The sequence below is a fragment of the Talpa occidentalis genome, unplaced genomic scaffold (genome assembly GCF_014898055.3).
Source record: "Talpa occidentalis isolate TD23 unplaced genomic scaffold, MPIMG_talOcc4v2.1 talOcc4.2, whole genome shotgun sequence".
NCBI lineage: Eukaryota > Metazoa > Chordata > Mammalia > Eulipotyphla > Talpidae > Talpa > Talpa occidentalis.
Window position 1 is genome coordinate 145,340,135 of NW_023602073.1, and position 23,923 is coordinate 145,364,057.

At 36.6% G+C, this 23,923-nt stretch overlaps 1 protein-coding gene across 5 annotated transcripts in view; it reads right to left on the reverse strand.

Annotated features, from left to right (window-relative positions):
• SCAF8 (SR-related CTD associated factor 8) overlaps positions 1 to 23,923 on the reverse strand; it is a 174,966-nt gene that overhangs the window by 74,867 nt on the left and 76,176 nt on the right. For 3 of the 5 annotated variants that reach the window (XM_054697941.1, XM_037520623.2, XM_037520627.2), the window contains 7 exons: positions 23,524 to 23,637; positions 22,045 to 22,201; positions 19,880 to 20,013; positions 18,170 to 18,314; positions 16,451 to 16,519; positions 13,846 to 14,061; positions 11,379 to 12,846 (listed from right to left, as the gene is read on the reverse strand). In XM_054697941.1, coding sequence (XP_054553916.1) covers positions 11,393 to 12,846; positions 13,846 to 14,061; positions 16,451 to 16,519; positions 18,170 to 18,314; positions 19,880 to 20,013; positions 22,045 to 22,201; positions 23,524 to 23,637 — 2,289 coding nt within the window. In that variant the 3' untranslated portion in view covers positions 11,379 to 11,392. Of the gene's footprint in view, positions 1 to 10,726; positions 12,847 to 13,845; positions 14,062 to 16,450; positions 16,520 to 18,169; positions 18,315 to 19,879; positions 20,014 to 22,044; positions 22,202 to 23,523; positions 23,638 to 23,923 lie in introns of those variants that run through there. The other 2 variants (XM_037520625.1, XM_037520622.2) reach the window with 1 other exon arrangement.

The window sequence follows — 23,923 nt, forward strand, 5'->3', positions numbered from 1 at the left end:
TTCTAGCTGAAGAGTCAGACCTGCTACCGTTACTACCGTGGGTCAGTCCCACACGGACTGGGAAGTCAAGAACTTCATTCTGCACTTATCAGGAGAAACGGAGTCTAGAACCGAGGCTCACAAATTAGAACACTCTAAGAGTATGCCCATACAACAGCCTTTTAAAAAGTCATGAAAAGGAAAAAGAGATGGTTTCATCTTGTTTAATCCCTAACCATGGAAGTTGAAGGTCAACTATGGGCCTGGCGTTGCCCACTCCTAGACCCCCTCCCTTTTTCTCCCCCCATTTCTGGTCTCTCTCAGGCCCGGTTCAGCCTCAGTTACCTTTTGGGCAGTTTTGAACCCAGCTGGTTCAAAAAAAAGAAACTGGGGCAAATCCATGAAATGAACCATAGTACTGATGTTACTGAGGACTGGGTAGTAATATTGAAAAGTATTTCTTGGCTATAATAAATAAGATGAACCAATGACTCAAAAATTATTTCTTGCTAGCTGTAGGGTAAAGAAAATATCAGGCTTTTCTGCCCTTCCGCCATCAGGATAGATGATGGATCCTTGTCCTGAATGCATGCCTGATGGCGGGCACCTGGAATAGGGTGTGGGCATAGGTAGATGGGATTCAGCTGAGCTAAGACTGTGCTTTTTAAGGGCGGCGTCACGGGGACGCCAGCAGCAGCAGCAGTAGCAGCAGCAGTAGAAGCCGAAGCAGAGAAAGCAGCAGCAGCAGCCGAAGCAGAAGCCGAAAGAAGAAGCCGAGAAGCAGCAGAACGAACTCCAGAGAGCTCAGATAGAGTGAAGACTTGCTGGGGGCTGGGAGGCCTGCCAGCCTCCCAACCAGCACCCCTGCCTGCCATATGCCTGGTGAACCCCAAATAAAAAACCTGCAAAACTACTGAGGACTCTGACTCCTCCTTTACCCGGTCTGCATGGGATCAGAAAACCTGCACTGTATCCAGTTTCTGCCCTTACACTAGCAGTTTGTGTTTGGCCAGCTAGCAGAAATTTTCGCTCTTGTTCTCCTTCTCTGAGAATACATTAGTACCGAGTACACATTTATTATTGATTTCTGGTTATTGGGGTATTTAAAGGAGTCAATTTTCTGGGAAGACTAAGTTAGCCCTGATGAGAAAATATCAGGCTTTAAATATCTTAGGTTTGATAAGCTTAAGTGAGACTCAAAGCAAAGATAATGGTTTTAAGTCAACTAATTTCTGAGAGGACATTCAATTACCATCATAAAAAGGTCAAAGGAAAATCTACAAGACCTGCTAGAAGGTTATTTGGTTAAGTTAATCTAATATACATACACACACACATATATACACACACGCTCCTGTGTAAACATTTCCAACTATATATATATATAGCCAATTATGAATATATTCACTTTTGAATGTTTTGAACAATGCTAAAATGATAAAAGAGTTACCAAAAAATTGAGATGACTACTCATTGAGAGAGAAAAAAAAGTATTTACATGAAAAATCAGCTTGGCTCAATCACGCCCGGCCATAACAGGTGGTCTGTTGAAGACACCTGTAATTATTTGACAACCAACCCAATAAAATTCTGGGCTCTATAGTCACATTCTTTTCCTGCTGGACCATCAAGCACTTGGGGCTACAAGCAGAAATGGAGAAGTGTCCATAAACAGCTAAGAATAATAGAGAAAGCAGTGAAGTGCTCCTTTGTTAAGCCTGAGAAAATCATACCCGAAAGGACTTAATGAAAACCACTGTGTCAGCCTCATTCAACTCTCAACACAAACGTCTCACTGTTTAAGACCAGTTTATCTTAATCTTCTAAAGATCATTCCCATCTGATGCTTATTGGCTTAGGAAAGACCAACGCCGTGCCCCTGTCCACCCACACGGAGAGCTAAGCCACACAGCCAGAGGCTCACTATCGATAGAAAGGCAGGTATCTTATTCCTGTGTGTGTCAGGTGAAGACTCCATCAGAATCTTTCTTTTCAACAGTCTCGCATTCCTTACTTTTACTAGGAGTTAAATGGAATTGTTCTTGGGAGAAGAGGGATCCTTGCTAGGCCCTTTGAAAACTGATACAATTTGAGAAATCATCCTTAGCTTGCCATTAATTAAATGTGAGCTACTGATTTTACTTGCCTGGAGTAAAAAAAAAGTTATGAAGGAAACTTGAAACACCACATAAATGAAAACAATGGCTCTGAATTGTGAAGCTGGAGGCACAAAGGCTGTGTACTTAGACCTCTTCACTTAAAGTCCCACATCTACTGCTTCGCTCCAACAAATAGATTTACAGTAACCACTGTGGCAAAGAAGTACTGGCGCTGTACATAGATTAAGGGCTTGCCCCCATCCATCCAAACTCAGCTTTTTGTATTGAGGTAACAATTACTTTATTCCCTACAGAACTTAGCAGTTATTTTTCAAAGCACTGACAAAATGTAAATTGACTGCTTTCCACTTAAAAGGCAACTGGGCTCCCAAGTGTTGCAGCGGGTTGAGCACAGCACTGGGTTGAGAACAATCCATAGCCTCTGCAGCACAAGTTTGATCCCCAGCTGGCCGGGGAGCAACCCACAAGGCGCAGACCTCTCCTGCCTCTCCCGCTGCTCCCCAGTTCTTGTATACATAAATAAATAAATCTTAAAAAACAGAAACAAAAACAGATGCACAGTTAATGGAATAGGATTGAGAGCCCTACATTCTAAGCTCTCTGATGCTCTTCTAATAAACATCAAGAGTTCTCCACTCAACTTTCTATAAAAGTTACAGGTGTTCTTATTAAGACACTTCTTTAGTAAAGGCCTGTAGAGTCAAATAATTTGGATGTCAGTCCAAAAAAGCTCGCCAGGGCCTCCCTGATGGCACAAGGGGTTAAGCACAGCACTATGAAGCAATACGCAGCCTCTGCAGCAGGAGTTCAATCCCTGGCCAGCCGGGGAACAACCCACATGGCGCAGCAGACCTCTCCTTACTCACCCGCTGCTCCCCTCAGCAGTGTATTTCAGTCAGTCTGCCTGTTCTGTTCCCACTCTGTCTCTGGTGGATCCTCTCACCTCCCACATCTCTGGCCTGTACGCATACCCCAGCTCTTGTATGCATAAATAAGTGAATCTTTAAAAAAAAAAAAAAGCTCACTAATTCTATGAAAAAATAGAGAAACCTATATAGAAATTAAACATTAAAAAATAATGAACAAGTTGGCCATTTATTTGGTAAATAAAATACCTATTTCTAATAAAATTCTGGAAATTTTCAAAAGAAGACTAACAGAAAACGGTACAATTATAAAGGCACAAGCAACAGACGTGATCGGGAAGGCACAATGTGTATTTTCAGGGTAGCTATATTTCAGGGAGTCTTAAAAAACCTCCACTTCTTAAAAGTCAGCATTTATTTAATGTTAGAATAATTCCTAGTAGTCTTTGCTATCTAACACTAACTACTACTAACAGCAGTGGATTTTCTTTGCCAATTTCTATACTTTCAGTATTACTAAAGACACAAAATTAGGGACATTACAAATTCACCTAAAAAGTTGGGCAGCATTTTGCAATACTTAATTTAGGGATTGAAATTAGATTGCTGTTAACACCCAAAGTAATTTAAAAACGGAATTTCTATAAAGATGTTTGTTTTGTCGTCCTAAAATAATGTAATGACCTTTTCCACTGTATGTGTTTTGAATGTTCACGGTCTACTTAGATGTTCTACAGTTTAGTCACAGGCTATTATGGATTGAATTGTGTCCTCCAAAAATATATGCAGTGTTGAATTCCTAATTCCTGGTACCTCAGAATGTGGTAACTTGTTTGGAAACAAGGTCACTGCAGAAGTCATTTGTTTAGATGAGGTCATGCCTGCCTGAGTAGGGCAGGCCCAATCCAACACAACCAGCGTCCTTACTAGAGGTGACCTTTGACACAGACAAGCACTGAGAGAGGATAACGTGGAGATACATGATGGAAGGCGGCCATGTGAAGACAGAGGCGTCTACAGGCCAAGGACATCAAAGACTTGCTGAGAACTGCCAGACGTTTGGAAGAGGCAAGAAAGGATTCTCATCAAGAGCCTGCAGAGGGCACAGTCCTGCCAACACCTTGCTTTCAGATTTCTATGCGTCTGGAACTTGACAGAAAATTCCTGCTGTTCTGAGCCATCCAGCTTTTGATGTTGTTACAGCAGTCCTAGGGAGCTAATCACAGACCATACATTAAAATCTACCATTCCAAAAGAGCATTTTTTACAGTGAAGCTTAGTTTCAAGCGGGTGCAAACACCTATGCAAATCCAAAGCTGTATGACCATGGACCTTCCTTGAGTCTTCATTTGTAAAAGATGACAAAGCCAATGAGCCAGTGTATTTCTGAAGATACATTATGTAGACTGTCCATGATGTAGAGGTTAAAAACCTTAAGTCTCTCCACCCCCCAACCCTGTTATGAAAATGCATTTTTAACCTATGGCTAACAATTTTTAACCATTTGGCTAACAATTCAGAAAGTAGTATGATAAAGCAGAGGGCTGTATTTAAAGTATCATAAAATTTTATAAAAAACTGTCGGAAGTGAAGCCCCAATAGTCTTACTACTTAGGAATCTCTAAATCCTAGTCCTGGGTATGACCACAGTGATATGTGTTTTTCAGAATCATCTGAGTGGTACGGCTATATCCTCCTCCAACCTGAAAGGCTCAAAGAAATTTCAATTATCACATTAAAAAAAGATGAACTCTTAACAGTGAACCTTAATACTTTCAAAGATTAATACAAGTTTTCTAATTTTACTAATACTCTTATTAATGTGTAAACTGATCTGAGTTCCGTAATAAACACAAGACTCACGTTATGAAAAAAAAGATTTTTCAAATGCAGTAGCTTTTTATTCCATGTAATAATCATAACATAAGCAAAATAATAATTCGCTTTGGCAAGAGTAGGAGAAACAGAAGAGTAATGACAATTAAGACAAATACGTCCCCTGAAGTGTGGGTGAGGCGGCAACATGGCCACTAGTTTGAGAGTCACCTGGCCAAAAACTTGGAAAAGCCGATCAAAGGCACCAGGACCTGCTGTGGATTAAACCCTCAGGTGAATCTACATTGAGTGACTTGAACAGAAGACTTGAAGAGAAAGAAAACCTAGAAGCCGATCATACAGTCTAACAAAGCAAAACGACCGCGAATTAGCCACTGCCGACTAGACCAGGACCACTGAGCTGTTTGAATTCACTGGTGACTCAACACGAACACTGCATGCTTACTGTGTGTAAAGGTAACTTTACATACTTCACTTAATTCAGGTCATGGAGTAGTCTGAAACAGTTGTATCCATTAAAAAAAAAAAAACACGAAAACACCTGAGTACCAAGTCTGGCTGTATTTACAGTGTATAATGTCAAGTTTTAGAACCGAAAATACAAATGCGCAAAGCAGTGCCAGGAGCTGCTTTACATACACGAGCACATTTTAAAGGATAAAAAGTTTTGAGCCTTACTATGGGAAAAGGTATTTTCAAAAAGAAACCTTATTTAACATCAATGTAACACAATCCTGTCTTCCAAATAGTAAGATATTAAGAAAGTTAACAATATTATGCCGTAGTATAACCTTAAGAAAAAGTCAAATCCTGAAAACAGAATCTAAGAAAATGAAGCAATGGTTTAACTACAGGAAACAACACTCCCATGTAAATTGGGAACAATGAAAACACAGCGTAAATTTAGCTGCGTTTAACTGCCGCCTGCCCTATATTGGATTAGTCTGGTTAGGATGCTCAAGTTTGTTTTCTCTATTCAAATTCATTTGTCTTTTCCAAAGAAAAGAGGTGCTCAGTAAGGGTGAGCCTCTGCCACCTGAGTCTGCACAGCATTAAGTAGCTATGCACTAATTTTTTTAATCTGACAGACCTGGATTTCAATCTTTGCTCAAATATATTAACAAGTTGTGAGACCTCAGGAAGTTACTTAAATCTGTGACTTGGGTTTCTCTTTAGTAAAATATTTAAATAACTACCTCACAAGATCATGAGGATTATTGTTGTTCAGGTAATAGAGTTATCCAGGTTACTGTCACACAGAGTATGACAATGAAATATTAGATAATATCGATTAAAAAATGTAACCCTGCAGCTACTAAGCCAAGGGCAGCTGTGAACTGCTTTTAACAATAGTACTTGTCTGGAATGACCAGTCAAAAGAGGGGAGGCTACAGTGCTATGACCACGAGGATTGGAGAGCTGGGAAATAGGCAGAAAAATAAAACAACACGATGACAGCTGCCCCGGGAAGGGGTAGAAGGGAAAGGTGACAGGGGTAGGGACAAATGAATCAGGTCAACCAAATGCTACAGATCTGCCATTGTGAGGCAAGTGTAATACAAATTCATTTTATCTTCATTAAATCAGGGCTCAAACCCACGTGTTCAAGTTCACCTCCCCCATCCGCTGAGCTCAGCACATCAGGGCTGTCTGGGCTCCCTTCACTGCGGGTAATCCTACTGTCCTTCCGCGGGATAGGCAACCCCTCAGCGCAGTATTAGCTAGCTATACTGTATGTTACTAGTTAGTTAAAATATTTGTTTCATATTGCGAATGGAACAAGGCAGAGCAATTCTAAGCATGCACAATGGATGAAAGAGGATTTAGTAGCGAGGAAGAATAATGAGCAAGGGCCACGCCAAAATAAACCACTGATGTGTGTTGGTTTTAATGTGCAACTCACATCTAAGTGGTCCTGCTACTAACGATATGGTCCTTGGTCAATTTAATGCTTCAACTTTGTCCCAAAGGGGATCTCTCAAATAGCCAAAACAATTACATGACTGATTTTTCGAGGTATCCTATATAAAATTTCACTTGAATCAAAAACACTCCCTGAAAAGCCATCTCCTATGCCTCCTCCCACCCCTTTCTTGCTGTTATTCATTTCCAAATGAGCAAGTGAGTTTAAAACATCTGCGATAATGGACTTTTCTATTTTTTATCTATCCTGCAACACCAATTAATTTTCAATCACTAAAAATTTTAATTAAAAAAAAATTAAGAATCTGGGCCTTCCTGGTGGCACAAAGGGTTAAGATGCAGCACTATGAAACTACCCGCAGCCACTGCAGCACGAGTTCAATCCCTCCCTGCCCAGGGAGGTGACCCACATGGCACAGCAGACCTCTCCTGTCTCAACCGCTGCTCCCCTCAGCAGTGGATTTCAGTGGATCTGCCTGTTCTGCTCTCCCCACTCTGTCTCTTGTGAATCCTCTCACCCACCGCATTTCTGGCCTGCATCCCAGCTCTTGCATGCATAAACAAATAAATCTTTAAAAAAAATTAAGACTCTCTAGTGCACACACATATTTTAATCTCTCTATAAAATGGTATGTAGGTTTAAAAAACAACAAGCCAGAAATGTGGGGGTGTAACTAGCGTCTGTGTGCATTAAAGTATGTTTCACCCCTGGAGATTCTGTATTGTTAAGACTGTGGTGACACCCCTGCCCCAATACTTTCAAAGAACTCCACAGGTGATACTGTTATATATTACTGGCTGAGGACCACAGAGATAGTATTTTCAATTGCTTTTAATATGCATGCCTGATAGCCTCAAAATATATAAAACATAGGCAATTAATTTTAAATGCTAGTTCCAGAATATTTTGGTAGATCAAGGTATCCTATGTATAATCTCACATTAGACGTGTAATAACCTGATTTATTTTTTTTTTCAGAAGTGGAAAATAAAAGTTTTAGGGGTACAACATATGTTATACTCTAAAAGATGTTTTATATAAATCCACAGCATCATCAATTAAGGAAACATTTATTATTCCTTGTCACACTGCAGTATGTGGTAACTTAAAACAATTTATTGTGCCTCTTATAAATGGATATATACTTGTTCTCCTTCTATATTATGTAAAATATTTAAAGAGAAAATGGTTTTCTTTCTTTAAGAGTTAAAAGTCCTTAAAACATTTTACTAATATAGCACCTAATAAAGTAATAATGATGAAGAAGGCACATAAGGCAGAGCAAAAATTTTAATTGGATATTAAAATTTTCCGTTCATTTAAAGGCTGTGCCTATTAAGATATATACAATGAAGAAAATCATCAAAATGTTCATTAAATCACTTACTGAGAAAGGGAAATATATGAAGTCCAATAATGAATGCCATATTTCTTTTTTTTTGGTAAGACACTATTTACATTTTTGTCAGTGAATTAGGGGTGGGTCTTATAACTACTGGCATTTCATATTGGAAGCATTTTTTTTTTCCCTGAATGAAGCTTCTTACAATGAATGGCACCTTAAATCTGATAAATAATGGTTTTTATAAAAAATACTTCTTCAAATTAAAAGAGGTAACTTTCCTTTTAAGTGTAACAAAAATGCCCCATCCCCGAAATAATCTATGATTAATGTTTAGTTCCATAAACTCTAAACTTTTACACAAGTGAAGACAGCCAGTAAATTTAATAAAGTAACTCAATTATCAGGATAAAAGGAATTGCTCTGGTAAGGATGTAATAGCTTAAATATAAGCAAATTTTATCAATTAAATATTATATGAAGTCATTTACAGAATTTTAGAACAATTCTATATTATTCCATCTCTAATACTTTTCAAAATATTTTTCCACCCTATAACTGAATAAAGTTAGAATAAAGGAACATGCCACCTGCAATATGCTGCAGATAAAGGCTACTTTGCTATAAAGTTTCTATCTACAATTTAAATTGCCAGAGTACAGTATATGCCCTTACGGCAAGAACAGAAGCCAATGTTTAATGAAATGTTTAAACATACAAAATTTTAAAAATGAATACCTACTAGTACTGCAGAAAGTCACTCTCTCTCTCTCCCAACATATCATGAATGAGGAAAAATGTGTGACTTGATGTTGAATACAGTTACTGCCTGCAGCTTTCCAAACCCTTCTGTTAAAGTGCTAGGTTACTCCTTGCATGTTTCTAATTGTTAGCATTCTAGTGACTGCAATTGTGATCAAAAGCATTAAAAATGTGATTAAATCCTACATCATAATTCTTAAAGACAAAATTTTTCTCTTGATCATCTAAAAACATGGTGAACATAAATATCAATTTTGAAAATTCTGTATGAGTAAAAGCCTTTCACTTAAACATTATATAACAAAATAAGAACAAAGCATGAGAACAAGTACATGATTTTTTTCCCCCCAGCTATTTTAAGAGTGTCACACATTTCCAAGATGGGTGCTAGACATAGTACTGACAATGAAATAGATAACTTTCACCACCAGGATTTTCAAACCAATGCAAGTATGGTACATATTTTGTTTTCAAGTTTGCACATAAAGGCCCAACAGTGACAAAAAAGCTTGGCATCAAGTCACTGAAAAGTCTCACATTTTTATTGCTACTTAACCCAAGTGAATGTCACTTAATTTTCATAATGTTAAATGCAACTAAAGTAGCTTGAGAGAAATGTCAGTCAATATAATTTCCCTAAAGGACAAGGTTAATCTTTCCCTGAACATTAAAAAACTCTGTACCAATGTCACAGTTTTCTTGTTACTCTAAGGAAAAGTTCTTATGCCAACTCAAATTATTGGATTGAACTGAAATAAGCAGCAAATTTCTACTCACTTTTCCAAATAACAAAATTAATAATGTACTATGTCTATTCAGAATCTATAAGAAAAGGCTTTATTTTTGGCCAGGAACCATAAAGCTCTTATATGCCCTTTAGATCATCAGAGGTAAGCAAAACCAAGCCAACTTTAAATGGTTGGTGTGCTACATCATTTTCTGGAGGCTTAACAAAAACAGCTCAAGATTTTTAGATAAATCAAGCAAATGATGAATTGTTGAAAATGCACAGGCAACAAAATGACTACTCATAGAACCAAAATAAAAGCCTTCATTAGAAACTAAAAAAACAAAAACAAAAACAAAAACCACCAATGATTTTATATACATGTAAAACCAAAAGGAGAAACAAACAGCAAATAAATGAAATTTAAAAGCAAAAAAAACTAATAAATTAATAAACAATAAACCAATCCCCAAATTTTCTGCTACTCATTTACCTTGGAGGTAACTGTTACCCAGAGCCTATAAAACACATGACCAACACATTGTTCCTAGAATACACATTACTATTTTTGAATTCACCACACAGCTATACAGTCTGTGCTATGAAATTTACTTCAGGCGAGTGACCAGTAAGTACTTTAGACTAGCACTATCTGTGCAGAACAGCAAGCATAGTGTGAAATAAAGCACTGCAAACATTTATGTGTCATTTCGCTCCATGCTAAATCTGGCTTCGTGCTTAACTACATTAATTGCCAAATTGCCACTGCATTTCTTTACAATAATTCTTATTTTACCTTCATATAGGCTAAGAGTTATAACTATGAGCAATTTGCAATCAGCCAAATTTCTCTTATTTTCTACCAGGTTTAAAAGAATATTTTATTATCTAAACTTCATCAATTTTCTATTTTTCTCTGTATGTGCATGAAGATAGACATACAGAGAAAGAGAAGAATCTACATGACTTACACAATAAATATACACAAATATTACATACATACTAATGAAACTGCATGATTTTATATCAAAGTACATGCTTTTATAACCACACAGTTCTTCATTGTCATTATTAAGAATAGAAAACTTCTGCAATAACTAAGCACATGCAGCTAATGATCCAGGGTTTTAAGCATTTGTAGGTTAAAAAAATACAATTCCTAGAACACTGTTATCAAACAAATAAGTTTTTATTGGCATCTAAAAACAAAATTCACCCAACATTGAAACGTACTTTAATATTTATGTTGTTCTTTTTTTTTTTTTTCTTTTTTTACTCACTGCAGTATGAGGAACAAATCACAAACACTTACTTTGGAGAAACAGAGACCATAGTGTAGATTTTACAAAATCACTTTTTAAAATCTCTGTATTATGCTCCTCAAATGTCTAGAGCCAGTCTTTGCATAAAATATCACAGCTTTGTCTATTACCTTAAAATTCTGCAGCAGCCTAAAGATATGGATAAGATATACCTCCACTTGCTATTCTGAAATATATCTATTACCATATCCAACCTAATGGTAGTATCTAAAAAATTCTTTCTTCCATAGGAAGTCTCTGACAAGCTGTTATTCATTTCCTTGAAGTTAAAAGAATCTGGGGGGCAACATTTATATTTTATCAGAAAAATAAAAAATGTTTACCTACCATGTTCATATAAGAACAATGTCTATACAAGTCAGTTTACAATTATTTTAAGAGAAAGGTGAACATGAACATCAGATTAACTTAATTCTGGCAGACAAAAGTGAACAACTATGGTCCAGTCAGCCATTAATCTATTACAGAGAGATGACAACTTTACAAAAGGTATCTTTTACCTACTGAGTGATGATTATGTCCCCTCAGTTTCTGTGCTTTCTACCACTGGTTCACTTTCTATATCAGCAACTGTGTCACTCTTCTCCTTGTTTATTTCAGTTGAAGACGGCAGTTTTTCATAAAGTTCAGGATCATTCTGTACTGGTAAAGGTGGTGGTTGAGCATGTCTCTCAGTATTTTCACCATTAACCTGAGGCACATTATCACCTTTTCGTTGAGAAGTGGCCCCTTCAAAAAAATCAAAAACCCGAGCATGAGGAGGAGGGACCCAGGTGTTTTGAATTCTATCGCGTCCAAGACGATTTCCATTAATTTCTCGGCAGAAATCAAAATCTCTGTCATCCCTATCCCTCTGCCTCTCCCAGGGTCTTCTGCGGTCATCAAAATCTCTGTGAACTTCTTGTCCAAATCCTCTGTTCCAAGGACCACTTCTAGGATCAAATCGATAGGTTCCAGACCGAAACCTACCTCTTTCTTCATGTAAGCCTTTTGGACCAGCAAAGACAGGTATTACTCGATGCTCTCGCTCATCAAAATCTCTATGCCCCCAAGGCTTCTCTGGATTAAAGCCAAAATGGTCTCTTCGACCAAGATGATCTATACCTGGTCTCACAAGATTCTCTCTTATGTCAACAGGAGGTCTTCCAAAATGATCCCTACCATCTAATGGAGGCCTTCCAGGACCTTCTCTTGGATCTATAGGCCGTCCAATTACATCCCTAACATCCATTGGGGGAGGTCTACCAATGCTTTCCCTGGTTTCTATGGGAGGAAACCGGTAATCTCTATCTCCTTCCTGTTGAATGTTTTCGTTCCCAACTGGTATCCGTTTTTCTGGATTAGTAACATTGTCTATACTTTGTCTTCCTGGAATTAGAAAAGGTCTTTCTGGCTGACTAAAAATATCTCCAGGAGGAAAAGGACCACGGGGTGGTGGATGAAGAGCTGAATCAAGTACCGATGGAGGAGGAATACCCCTTTGGGGAGGAATTCCAGGCTGCATTAAAGGGAATCTCGGTCCTGGTGTCTGTGGTATAAGTCCTGGACGAACATCTAACATTGGAATTGCAGGCATCCTCTGACTAGAGATATTGAGAGGGGGCAAGTTTTGAGGTCCAGCTGGTGGCTGTGTTCCCAAAAGTCCAGAAGCATTTGGAACATTTGGTGGCTGTACTCCTATTAGTCCAGAATTATTATGAATATTTGGGGGCAGCACACCTAAAAGTCCAGAACTAGTCGACACGTTAGGTGGCTGTATCCCCAAAATTCCAGAGTTATTTAGAACATTTGGTGGCTGGGCTCCAATCATCCCAGAACTGCTTGAAACATTAGGCGGCCGGACTCCAAGGATTTCAGAATTACTTGATACATTTGGTCTTTGGACTCCCAGAATTCCAGAACTGCTGGTCACATTTGGCAGCTGTCCTCCTAAAATTGCAGGGCTACTTGAAATATCACTTGGAATCACTGAAACCGAAAGAAGAAAAAACACAAGATAACAATCATTCTGGTATGAAAAAGGAAATTTCATTTATGACTTTATTAAAGCTACAATTTGCAATGGTTTAGCTTTATCAACTACTTATATCCCAAGAATCAAGGCACATTAGATACTAAGTAAACATTAAAATGAGAATTAGTAATACCAGGTAATGTGAAATTTAAACATTAAAATTTAAATGGGGCGATCACCCAGAAGTTTCCTTTGCAAAAATGTAGGTTTTATACTAATTCTTCAACTGTAACAAAAATCTTTCTAAATCACAAAGCGTTCTTGATATATTATCAGTGGCACCATAAAAAAAGGACTTGGCTGCTTTTCAGCACAATCTGTGTCTTCTAGGCAAAGCTAAATGATACCTTCCAGTAGAAGGAAGTTATGTATATCTAATAATTGCTCATTTAATTTTTCTGTAAGTAGACATATTTTATGTAATCTTATTTTGATAACAAGACATTGAAGCAGGCAAAAGGCCAGAAAGGAAGGAGATGGTTCTTAATGGAAAGGTGTCAAGATCTTTACTATCCTGAATAGAATGCCCAATTATTTTTTTAGTAGAAATTTGGAATATAATTCTCTTTAAAAATCAAAACATATTTCTTTTATTATTTATTTATTCATGCATACAAGAACTGGGTGGTACAGGGCAGATGTGTGGGAGGTTGAGAGGATTCACCAGAGACAGAGCCGGGAACAGAACAGGCAGACTGACTGAAATACACTGCTGAGGGATGCAGCGGGAGAGACAGGAGAGGATCGAACCCATGCTGCAGAGGCTGCGGATAGCTTCACAGCACTGTGCTCAACCTCCTGGGCCACTAGGGAGCAGCACCCTCCCGCCCCCCCCACAAATCAAAACACATTAACCTTTGTGCACTAAGTAGATACACACGCATGGCACCATCAACATCAAGAAGTAGCATTTTATGATTTGACAGTGTATTTCTGGGGAATTTTTTCCTTACCTGATCTGGCATTTTCACCAGAAGAAATCTGGTGTTCTATAAGGTGAGGTACTTTTTCTTCAGGCTCTACTTTAGCTGAAGGATTAAAAACATTTCCAGCTGGCAGAGTGGAAGTAGCAAGATTGCTGGGAACAGAACCACCTGGTAAAACAAGGCTACCAAATCCAACATCTTTCACAGTTTCTGGAGTCATGGATAATGGCGGCTGCACTAAAGCTGTTTAAAGAGGAAGGACATGTATTTCAATAACTAGCTTAACCAATTCATGTGCTAAGTTAAAACATTAACTATGACAAAAATTGGCCTTTCAAAATAGTAAATGCTTCCTGTCCTCTAGGATCATTTGGTAAGACTACTCAATTAATATAACCATGACTTATCTTTTGGTCCTTCTATTTCATTTATAGTAAAATCTAGTTTCTGGTAATGTCATTTAATGGCATCTCTGCATTACCTAAAGCATTATCTATTCAAATGACAAATGAGTCATCATGAATAAGCTAAGTTACATTTACAACTTTCCTCTTTAAAAATAGGGAAAACCAGCACCTTTTAGAACTATTTTCATTAAAAAAAAAGCCCTTCAGTAAAGGAACAGTACTTGAGAAGAAAATGCCTGCAATACCAAAGGGAGAAAAAGAAAAACACAACACAATTTTACAAGGATGCCAGTGTGTGAATCTCTAAATACACTGAAATGACAAAAATGACATAGTAGGAGAATGAAAATCTACTCATTCTCTTAAAATTAATATACGAGGGTCCTAACAGTCACTGCTTCTTGTCAAATGAGGTTTGACAAAACTCATCAGATGAAAAGCAAATTATAAATATCAACAATCCATTTTAAAGAATGGGTAGAATACCTTAAGTGTGTTATATATGTCAAAAAAACCCCAAAAAACAAAAAACAAAAAAATCCAAAAACCCAGAACCAGAATAATACAAAATCACAAACAACTAATATGTTTTTACTCCAAATTATACCACCTTATACCACCATCCAATATTTTAAAATCACTTACTGGGGGATTTTAGAAACTGTTTATCCTAACATTCAATTCTCAATTACCTGGATAAGCTTTTAGCACACAACAAAATTGCAATACAAGTGGGTAAAACCACCTGGGATAATATTGGGAATCAGGAAAATTAAATGAGACAGTGTGAGTAATTAGGAGAGCACCTGGCACATTCTATTTTCTCTCCCTCCATAAAATTGGTGCCAATTTTCCAAAGTGAATAATCTATTAAGAGATAATTGGAGGAAGACTCTAAGATGAGTCTCTGTTATGACTTCAAAAATGGTTTCTGAAACTTCTCTAATTTCAGGAAGAACAATTCTTCCTAGACAACCAACATTAACAAAAAGGGAGTCTAATGCTCTCTAAGCACTAACAGAGTGAAGAGAGTTTAAAAAATTAAAGGAAATGTATTAGATTATCAAAAGGAAACCTCTTTACCATATATATATATTGTTTAAAAAAAATACATTCCTATGGGCCAATACTGGGCCCCAAAAGTTATGAAGCTCACAAAAGCTAAGGTAGTTATCTCCATATGAAAGATGTCTCATTGTCCAAAGAGTGAAGAGTTTGAACTTCAAATTGAAAAGTGAATGAAACTGCTTGGAAATTAACATCGGTTAACCCATGAACACTGAAGAAAGGGAAGAAATAAGAGCAATCCTATCACCTCTTCAGTCACTGGATGTGTCAGGAGAAAAGACAAAGAACTGATTCACTACTCTGAAAAGTGGCACTTGCAGGAAGGAATTGAGCATCTACTCTGCCTTTCCTGTACAATTCTACTTCAAGATAACTAAATACTATTAGTTGATAAGAAAGGTTTTCTTTATAGAAAAATTCTAGTTAAGAAATGTGAAAGGAACGATAAAATTGTTAAGATCACCACTCTGGAACTAAGAAAACGCAGACTCAAGTAATGAGGATCAATGGATGAAATCTGAAGGGAAATGGTTTCAGTGACTGAATTCTTTAACCTCAATACTTTAATCCATCTTAGTATCACTAAAGGTGGGATAAGAAGAGCCCAAATGGCTCAACTGTGAAAGCAGAGACTGAAAAGTGGGACATGAAGGCCATGTGTGGCTTTTGATACGACAGAGTATCCAATCTGTAACACCTAGCAAGTGTTCTTGCCAAAAAAGCTGAAGCAGATTCTAAACAAACCTTTGTTGTGAAAAGCTTTCACTTTACTGGAAATTCATGGAGCTAATTTCATCACCACAAAGAAGCAAAAAGTCAAACTCATTTGTGATCTTGCATATAGAAAATTTTTTTCAGTAACGTAAAGATATGAAGGATGAAAAAAGGGGGGACAGATTGCTCTAGATTAAGACATGTAACACAAAGACAAAATAAAAAACACAGATATTATGTAGGAACCTTCTTTGACTTTTGATTAAAATAAACCAATCATAAAAAGGCATGTGGCAAATCAAACAAATCTAAATATGGCTATCATGGTACTGTTACCTTTTTATTAACAAAAAATAAAAAATTAACAATAAACAAGAAAGAGAACTGACAGACTAATAATGCCATGACTAAAGAAAAAAATGAACTAAAAGTAGAAAACTTACATGTTGGTACCACTGGTGGAATAGTAGGTGGTGGAACAACAGGAGGTGGAACTGGAGGTGGCATGAAACCTATGTGAGAAAAAAAAAAGAATAAAACAGCATAAGTGACATGTTTTAAGTCAAAGATTTCAACAGCTATAAATGAAATTCTACATCTTAAAACAGTCTTATTACTATGACCTCATATTTGTGAATACATTTTCTATTTCAGAAATTACTTTTCTGGTTTGTGTCCATCCAAGGGATGCCGAAAAATAGAAGACAAATGGCTAATTTGACCCTTAGGAAGTACAGCACAGCATATCCTATTAGGAGTCATTGTCCGGTTGTACCCCTGCCTCGATTGTTTAACCTCCAGGACACACTCAATAATGCTGTAAAATCAAAGCTTACATGTTAGAATGGTGACTGCATGGAGCGCAACACTATTTTTCAAGCTCCTGATAACATTATACACAATGTCACTTGCCAAATGGACCACTGTATCTTTTTTGTTTAGCTTCTAGATCAGAGTATTTTCATTAGCCATGGTATTACTATATTGTTTTAAGCAGTGAATAATTTTTACTTTTAAATATCAAATGATCAAACTATAAATCCACTTCCTTGTATTTTTAAAATGCAGGCTACCATTAACCCCAATTATAAAAGTGGCTAAAAATAAGGGGAAAATAAGAATATGGGCGTTTTCAGTAAAAGTCATTTTCAAACAATGACTTTACAAAATCTACGTGGTATAGATTGTGATATACTCATTTAAAATGTCTTCTGAAAAAATTAATACAGGTTATATGTGACAAGAGTAATTCCCCATTACTTAAAATTAAAAAAGATGAAATTCTTATTAAAATCTGCATTGAAATTATGTATAACTGTCATTTAAAACTTTAGTGTTACATGATAAATAAATTACAACCATGCCTAGGCAATGAATTTACTTTCTGGTATTACTGACAGCATTTTGGAACTCTGGACAATGACTAAGAATTTAAATTACAGAAACTGAAGTACTTCTTTTCTTATATAATGTAAATAATATGTGAAGTTCAAAGAAAAACAAAGGTTTTAAAACTAATATGTGTCATTTGATTCCTCATATATTGCCCTCATTCTTCTAATTTTCTACAGTTTAATACTAAAAACTCTATTTTGAAGGTATACAAGGACTGACATTTAATTGATGTGTGTTGTTTAAATAATCTATAGTTTTTACCTAAAATCAGTGATTAAAGGAAGTTTCATTTATCAATAACAGCAAAAAAAATTACTACAAATTTAATTAACTTTTTAAGATATTTTATAATTTCTAATGTGAAAATTAAAATATAGTAATTTTAAAGATGGACAATCTATAAAGTTAATGCATACTTTCTGATAAATGGGTGGTAACAATAGAACTTTGATAAACAAGATAAATCTTAAATTATTTTGAGTTATTTCAATGATTTTAAAGGATTCCGTTTCTTTTCTGTCACTGCTTCTTAAAGTATGCTCCTCTGCCTGCATAGCTTGGAAACATGTGAGAAATTCAATTCTCCTGGCTCCTCTGTGCTCTCAAAGCAGGAGGCAGCTGCTATGAGCAACGATGCACAGGTGTGCACTCTGCAGTGCATCCACTGAGCGCAAAGGGTTGAGAATCACTGCTCCACTGCATTTAAAAAGAACAATTAAAGTGATACTGTAAACTAGCATTCAACTAATAAGAGAAAAATTCCTTACCAGGAGGTGGTTGTGAAGGGTTGAAACTTGCTCGTAGAAAAGGAGGTGGAGGGAGTGGACTGAATCCCGGAGGAGGAACTGGCATTGACACAGGAAATGCTGGTGGAACTAAACTAACTGTAGGCACAGCTGGTGCTACTGGAATCTTTTGTGGGTAAAAATAAAAAGTCCATAAATCAGTTTATCCATCTGCAATAATTACATCCCGGAACAACTAAAGATAAATTATTTCTATTTCTGTTTTAGGAAGGTAACAAATACCATTATGTTGCTTTGTTTTATTTCTTTTTGTATAGTTGTGAATAAACCTACTTGGGGTAAAAGCAAGACAACATTATTCAAGAGAGCTCACACAGGGACTGTGAAATCTTACATTTGAAATGATGTACGGAAATGGGTATCTTCTTAGATATGGAATATCATACTCAATTTTAAACTGCCATCTCCCTTAAGTTTATCATATACCTGCCTAACTTCAGCAACCGAACCCATCATCAAGAAGCATGCCAAAAACAACTTTAGGCTGGTTTGAACTTCTTACAAGTTTACTTTGTACTCCTAGCATAATTATCTTTTACTCATCCTAGGTATAATAATTTCCAAATATTATCTGCACTACAGCTGTAACTCCACTCAAAATTTAACGTTCTATCAATAGTCAAGTCAACATCCCAATTTTGTTGTCTTGAAGATACTTTGAACTTCACATGCACAAAAATGAACTCCCAATTGCCTTTCCAAACACAACTCTTCCCACATCTTTCATTCTCAGATCATGGCAGCTCCAGCTTTCCAAATTTTTCAGGCCAAAAAACCTTGCCTTTGCTCTTCTCTTAGAATTACAAATCTAATTATGCCACAACATACCAATGGTTGTACCACCAAAACTCATGTGAGCACTTCTCATTCTCTCTACCATCAGTATAGTCTGCTGACCCACCACCATCATTTTTCATTGGGGTTGCACAACTGTCTTTTAACTGTCTCCCTTTCACTGGTGTCCACTAATCCAGGCCCACAATAGTAGCCAGGAAAATTGTTTAAAACTATTAAGTCACATAAACTCACTCCTTTGACCAAAATACTCCACAGACTCTACCAAAGAGTGAAAACTTCCCTTCCATCAAGCTGCTGTTCACCCATTTTACTCTGGCCTATTTCCATTCCTAGAACACACCTGGCAAGCATCTGGCATAGAACCTTTGCATTGACTGTTCCCTTTGCCCTAAATGCTCTTCCTTGAATTGCCATAGATTATAGATTTTTGCTCAGCACACTCTCAATGAAGTATATCCTAATTGTACTGAAAATCTTAAGCACCTATGAAGGCACTCCCACCCTTATACCATCTTTTTCCTTCCAGAGATCTTCAAAACGTATTTTATATTTTCTATCACCCATATGGACAACAGAAGTTACTTCAGGGCAAGGATTTGTGGTTTTTTTTTTTTAATTGATATATATTCCTATTACAGAAGCCTAGAACAGTGAATGTCACAGACAATCAAAAATAATCAACAAGCATTTAAATATGGATGAGACCCTTTCTTTAAATAGTTGTTTTCTTCGAAAAACAAATAAAACCTTACAAAATTTTGATATTTATTCTAATTTGGATGATTTCCCCAAAACTTTATAAAGTAAATAAATGAATAAAAACAGAAATGCAAAACAACCCATTAAACAGTAACAAAATCATCCAGTACTAACCTGTAACATAGCAACAGGTGGAGGGAAAACCTCTGCCTGGGTTGTGACCACTGTCTCCTTTTCAACTGGAGTTGGACTCTGAGTTGTCTGGACCGCCTCTTTAACAGGTTCTGAGCTTTTCACAGTTTCCCACTCTAAGCAAAATATTTTAAATTTATTTCCTCTAGTTAGGTGTAACTTTTCATTTTATTTCTAGGTATACATTTATGTTTAAATCCTTTATCTGCTTTGGAATATCTTTAGATGTGTCCACAACTGTAGGTGCCAACCTAGGTTTTGCCCATATAAATCTGATTACAAGACGAAAACTAAGGAGACCAAAGAGACATAACACTTAGAAAGGCTGTATCTCAATGGCTGTGTGATATAAAAGGAACCAACCTCATTCTATATTTTGTCACAAAGTTTAAGGGAAGACCAACAAGGAAATTATTAGTCCAATACAGAAAAGTCTTTCTGAAAAAAGAGTTACACAAAAACAGAACTTAGAGCTTTAATGGTTTTCCATCTTCCTCAAGAGTGAAGCCCAAAGCCAATATACATGACTCTGTCCTCTCTGACTTCATCTCCTACTACTCACTACTCCTCACTGACTGCTCAAGTCATACTGGTCCCCTGGTTCCTTGCACCTGCTGCTCCTTCTATGTATTGGGTGCTCTTCCTGAGAGGGCAGCATGTCCCACCCCTTCAGTATCTCACCCTCTCTATTAGACCTTCAGTCCCTTCAAACTATGGTAGCTCTAAACCCATGCTGCCTACTCTTCGCATCCATTTTCTCCTCTGAGCTGAGAATACTGAATTACTAAACAGATTATCTATTTTAGTTACAGAACATGGGCTGGCAAACTTTCTATAGTATTTTAGATTTTATGAGCCATATGAGCTATGGTTGGAACGATTCAACTGCTTTCTAAAAAAAAAAGTACACAAAACAGGTAAACACAAGTGAGTACAGCTATGTCTCAATAAAACTTTACAGTAAACAGGCTGTGGCAGGACTCGGCCCAGGAGACTATCAATTCCTGGGCTACAATGTGCACTCCTCAAAGAAGGAATTTTCCATTTCAATTTTCTAGCGCTGGTTTGCAATTATGCTTCTCACATGTACTGTATGAATGAATGAATGTTCTGAACAAACATACATAAAGAAAGAGACCAACAGGAAAAAAACTGAAAAAGTGTTTGCAATATTTGTAATGGCTTAAGAACAACAATTAGTTGATTCTGGTAAGAAGTAATAAGATGTGAGAAATAGATATATATCATATTTCAATTATTTTCCCAGTTAATATTAAAATCTTACAGATTATAACTGCTAATTTTTTTGTGAATTTATAAATGATACTTTTAAAAATAAACAGCCAAATTTTTAAAAAGCACGTCAGATGAGCATCTCATTACAAGCATTCTAGACTTGATGAATCTGTACTACAGCTCCCTGAACTAAGATCCCATTCCATCTATCCTCAACACAGTTATTAATCAAAATAACTAAGATGTTTCTCCCCCAAGAGCTCTCTAAGTTTCCATTCCCCATTTAAACTCAAGGAATTGAAATATTTAGCTTTAAAACTTTTCCATAAATACAACCTTCTTAAAGAGTCAAAAATTTTGACACATAATGAAACATGCTTTCATATACAGACTTTTAAAGCACTAATCTATGACTTTTATGCACCAGAACACAGAAAGTATCGATACTGGGCATGGTACTGTTTTTCTCCTCTCCCTCTCTCACTCCCTTTTATTGGGGGAAGGGGAAATTCAGGGAAAAGCACCACAATGCATCCTATAATGCAAAACATTCCAATTACCACCTTTCAAGCATTCTTCTTTAAAAATGAAGCCTGGGCCTCCCGGGTGGTGCAGCGGTTGAGCGCTGGGTTGTGAAGCTGCCCCGCAGCCTCTTGCAGCGCCAGTTCGATCCCCGGCTGCTCCCCGCCCACTGGAGGAGGGTCCCACATGGCACGCAGACCTGCCACCCGCTGCTCCCTTCAGCAGTGTACTTCGGTCCTTCTGCCTGCTCTGCTCCCCACTCTGGCTCTGGTGAATCCTCTCATCCTCCCACGCTTCTGACTATACCCAGTGCTTGTATAAATAAATAAATAAATCTTAAAACAAACAAACAAACAAACAAAAAAAAAAACAAAGCCTTAGGTTCTTACCAGTATTTACAGTTTCCTGGTCTATCATGCCTCCTTCTGCAAAGCCTTCCAAGTCATCCACTTTAACTTTTTCCCATGGTATGTATGTAACTCCAAGATCCACATCCCAGAATTGCTTGTATTCTGTTTTCACACCTTTGTTTAAAGCCCAAGCAATCTATCAGGAATGAGGAAAGGAAAAAAGAAAGCTCGTAAGTACTGTTAAAAAAAGATAAAATGTTCAAAATTTACATGTAAACAATGTAAATACAAATAAAATTAGTTTCAAAAATCAGTTGGTAAAAAAAGAAAGGAACAGTCAAAACTAAACCAAAACAAACTCTTGAAATCTAGAAACCCCTAAGTTGTATACAGAATTATAAACCATTGCTAGCAAAAAAAAAAAAACCCACAATTAATTAAAAAATGAAAAATCAGTTGAACTGGTAAAACATTACTGGAAGAGCAATAATAGTTTTTAAAATAAAATCTGCATTTGACAGCAATGTTGTTTATGTGATTTATTTCCTTTTTTTTTTTTTTGAGGTAATACTGGTTTACAACATAATATAGATTTCACCTGTACATTATTATAAACAGATATCTCTACTACTATACTAAGTAAGCTACTAAAGTCTAACTTTATCCCTATAATTCACGCCTTTTATCTCATCTCCTTCCCGGTAACTACTAATTTGGTCTTAAGGTCTAAAAGTTTATGTTCTTATTTAGTTCATTTGTTTGCTTTATGTGTCACGATTAGAAACAGATGAGCTTCAAGTCACTTTAAAATAATACATTTCTAAAAACAATCCAAATCTACTGTCACCATAAAAGTTAACCTACCTCAGCAATAATTATGATTTAGACAAAATCTTGGTTCTCCTAGAGAAAGACCAGTGATAATGTCATTTATATAGGGAAAATTTTTAACATTAAATGACAAAGCATGGGTATATTAACTCCCTTGAAAGTAATTCTCTTACAGTTTTGATTCAGTTGCAAAAACTGATGGGTATATTTAAAAAAAAAAGGCAGAAAAAAAAAGCAGAAAAGGTGTGAATTAGTCATCACATTAAGTAAAATGGAAAAAAAGCAACAAAACACTAAGCATTTACTTAGTGAAAGACTAAGTAAAATAAAGATTCACTTACAAATAAACCCTCTTCAAGGACCTAGGTGGTATGAGACAAGAAATCAAGAATGAGATTAAGGGTCTGAAGAGGAAACCTTGGAAAGACGTGAATGAAAGACAAATCTCTAAAACTGAAAAGGTATCCTGGTATCCTGGTTGATTTCAAAGAACAATTGACTCAAATTTGGGTTACTGGACTTATTTTACCTAGCTCTAACTGTATAACTAAATAACACAGAAATAACAAGTTACTGTTGAGGTTTGTCCATAACAATTTAAAAAAGATGAATTAAAAAGAGTAACATACTATTGATGCAATAAACAATAGCCACACCTCTTCACATCTGACCCCCAGTTAATCTCACCTTAATAACCTTGGATCCAATTTTATATGATCCAGAACTAAGTTTCTGGAGAGCCCGAAATGCATCTTGTCGATGAACCATACAGACATAAGCACAGCCCCTGGGAGGAATCATCTATTAAAAAAAATTGTTTTAGAGAAGGTTTAAGAGAATAACTCATTATAGCCTTCTATGGTGTTAATGAAACAGAACATTGACAACTGAGGAGCTGACACAGTGAACTGTCACTGTCACTGTTTCTTCCTCTACTATCTGTTTATGGCTATTATTCATGTACAATTACTGCTTCAGAAAAATCCAAATTCAATTAGTTTTTCTAATATACAATAAGGAACTACTAAATACAGCAAAACAATTTATAAACACAGGCACATACCACCCCCAGTTAAAGATAAATACT